The sequence below is a fragment of the Gavialis gangeticus genome, unplaced genomic scaffold (assembly GCF_001723915.1).
Source record: "Gavialis gangeticus isolate Ggan-Ray unplaced genomic scaffold, GavGan_comp1, whole genome shotgun sequence".
Classification (NCBI taxonomy): domain Eukaryota; kingdom Metazoa; phylum Chordata; order Crocodylia; family Gavialidae; genus Gavialis; species Gavialis gangeticus.
In genome coordinates, this window is record NW_017729022.1 from 25,863,231 (window position 1) to 25,864,146 (window position 916).

A 916-nucleotide genomic window follows, 5' to 3' on the forward strand; every position below is an offset into this window, starting at 1 on the left:
TTTTTTTTTTTTTTTTTTGAGGCCAGTGGTGCTGTGGCCAGCCCCAGATGTGCCCGGCCTGGGCACGTTTACCAACTCCACTACTTCGTTAGGGCCACGTCCCGCCGGTGCCCGGTGGCTGTCCAGCTCTGCGAGCGCCTGACAGCTCGGGCAGCTCCCGGGGGGCTAAGCCCAGCGCCAAGCAGGATAAGACGGGGCCCGGCTGTACCCCAGGCTGTGGCAGGTCGCCCGGGCCGCAGAGCCCGAGCCGAGGGCCAACTCCCACCGCCCCTACCTGCGCCCGCCCGCGACACCCCGCGCCCGGCCCCGCTCACCTTGAAGCGCACGGGCATGGCGGGCGGGGCGGGGCGGGGCTCGGCAGCTAATGGCCGCCCCCAAACACTCGCGTTTCCCTGGTAAAGCCCCGGCCCGGCCTCTTCGCTCGGCGCCTGCGCGGCAGCGGCCGCCTGCTCCGCCTCTCCCGCCTCTGGGCTGCCTCCTCTGTGGCCACGCCCCCGCCGCCTCGTTACTGCTGGAGCCGTGGGCGCCGAGCGGCCTGAGGGGCCCAAGGCAGATCTCCCCGGGCGCCAGCCACAGCTCGCATAGGGCCCCCAGACATGGGCCACGCACCCACGGACTGTCCCCGGGACCTCACGCGCAGTGACGTGCCACGCCAGGTTGCATATACACACACACGTATATTCTCTGTACCTCTTTATGTCACGCACGCACATCACGATCCCAACCCTGATCTTTTTCATTCACATACACCCTAAACCAGGTACCATTCTCAGGCCCCCCACCCCACCCTCCTCCAAACCAGGTACAATTTTCTCACACATGCACACAAGCCAGGTGCTATTCTCTCTCACCCCCGCCCCACAACCAGGTATCATTCTCTCTCCCCCCTCCCCAACCAGGTATCATGCTCTCTCTC

General features: G+C 66.0%; 1 protein-coding gene across 4 annotated transcripts in view; it reads right to left on the bottom strand.

Moving 5' to 3' along the window:
* Nucleotides 1–389, bottom strand: part of MDM1 (Mdm1 nuclear protein) — a 46,696-nt gene extending 46,307 nt beyond the window's left edge. For all 4 annotated transcript variants that reach the window (XM_019514698.1, XM_019514695.1, XM_019514696.1 and 1 more), the window contains exon 1: nt 315–389. In XM_019514698.1, the coding sequence (XP_019370243.1) occupies nt 315–332 (18 nt within the window). In that variant the 5' untranslated portion in view covers nt 333–389. The remainder of the gene's footprint in view (nt 1–314) is intronic.
* Between the last annotated feature and the right edge of the window lie 527 nt (nt 390–916).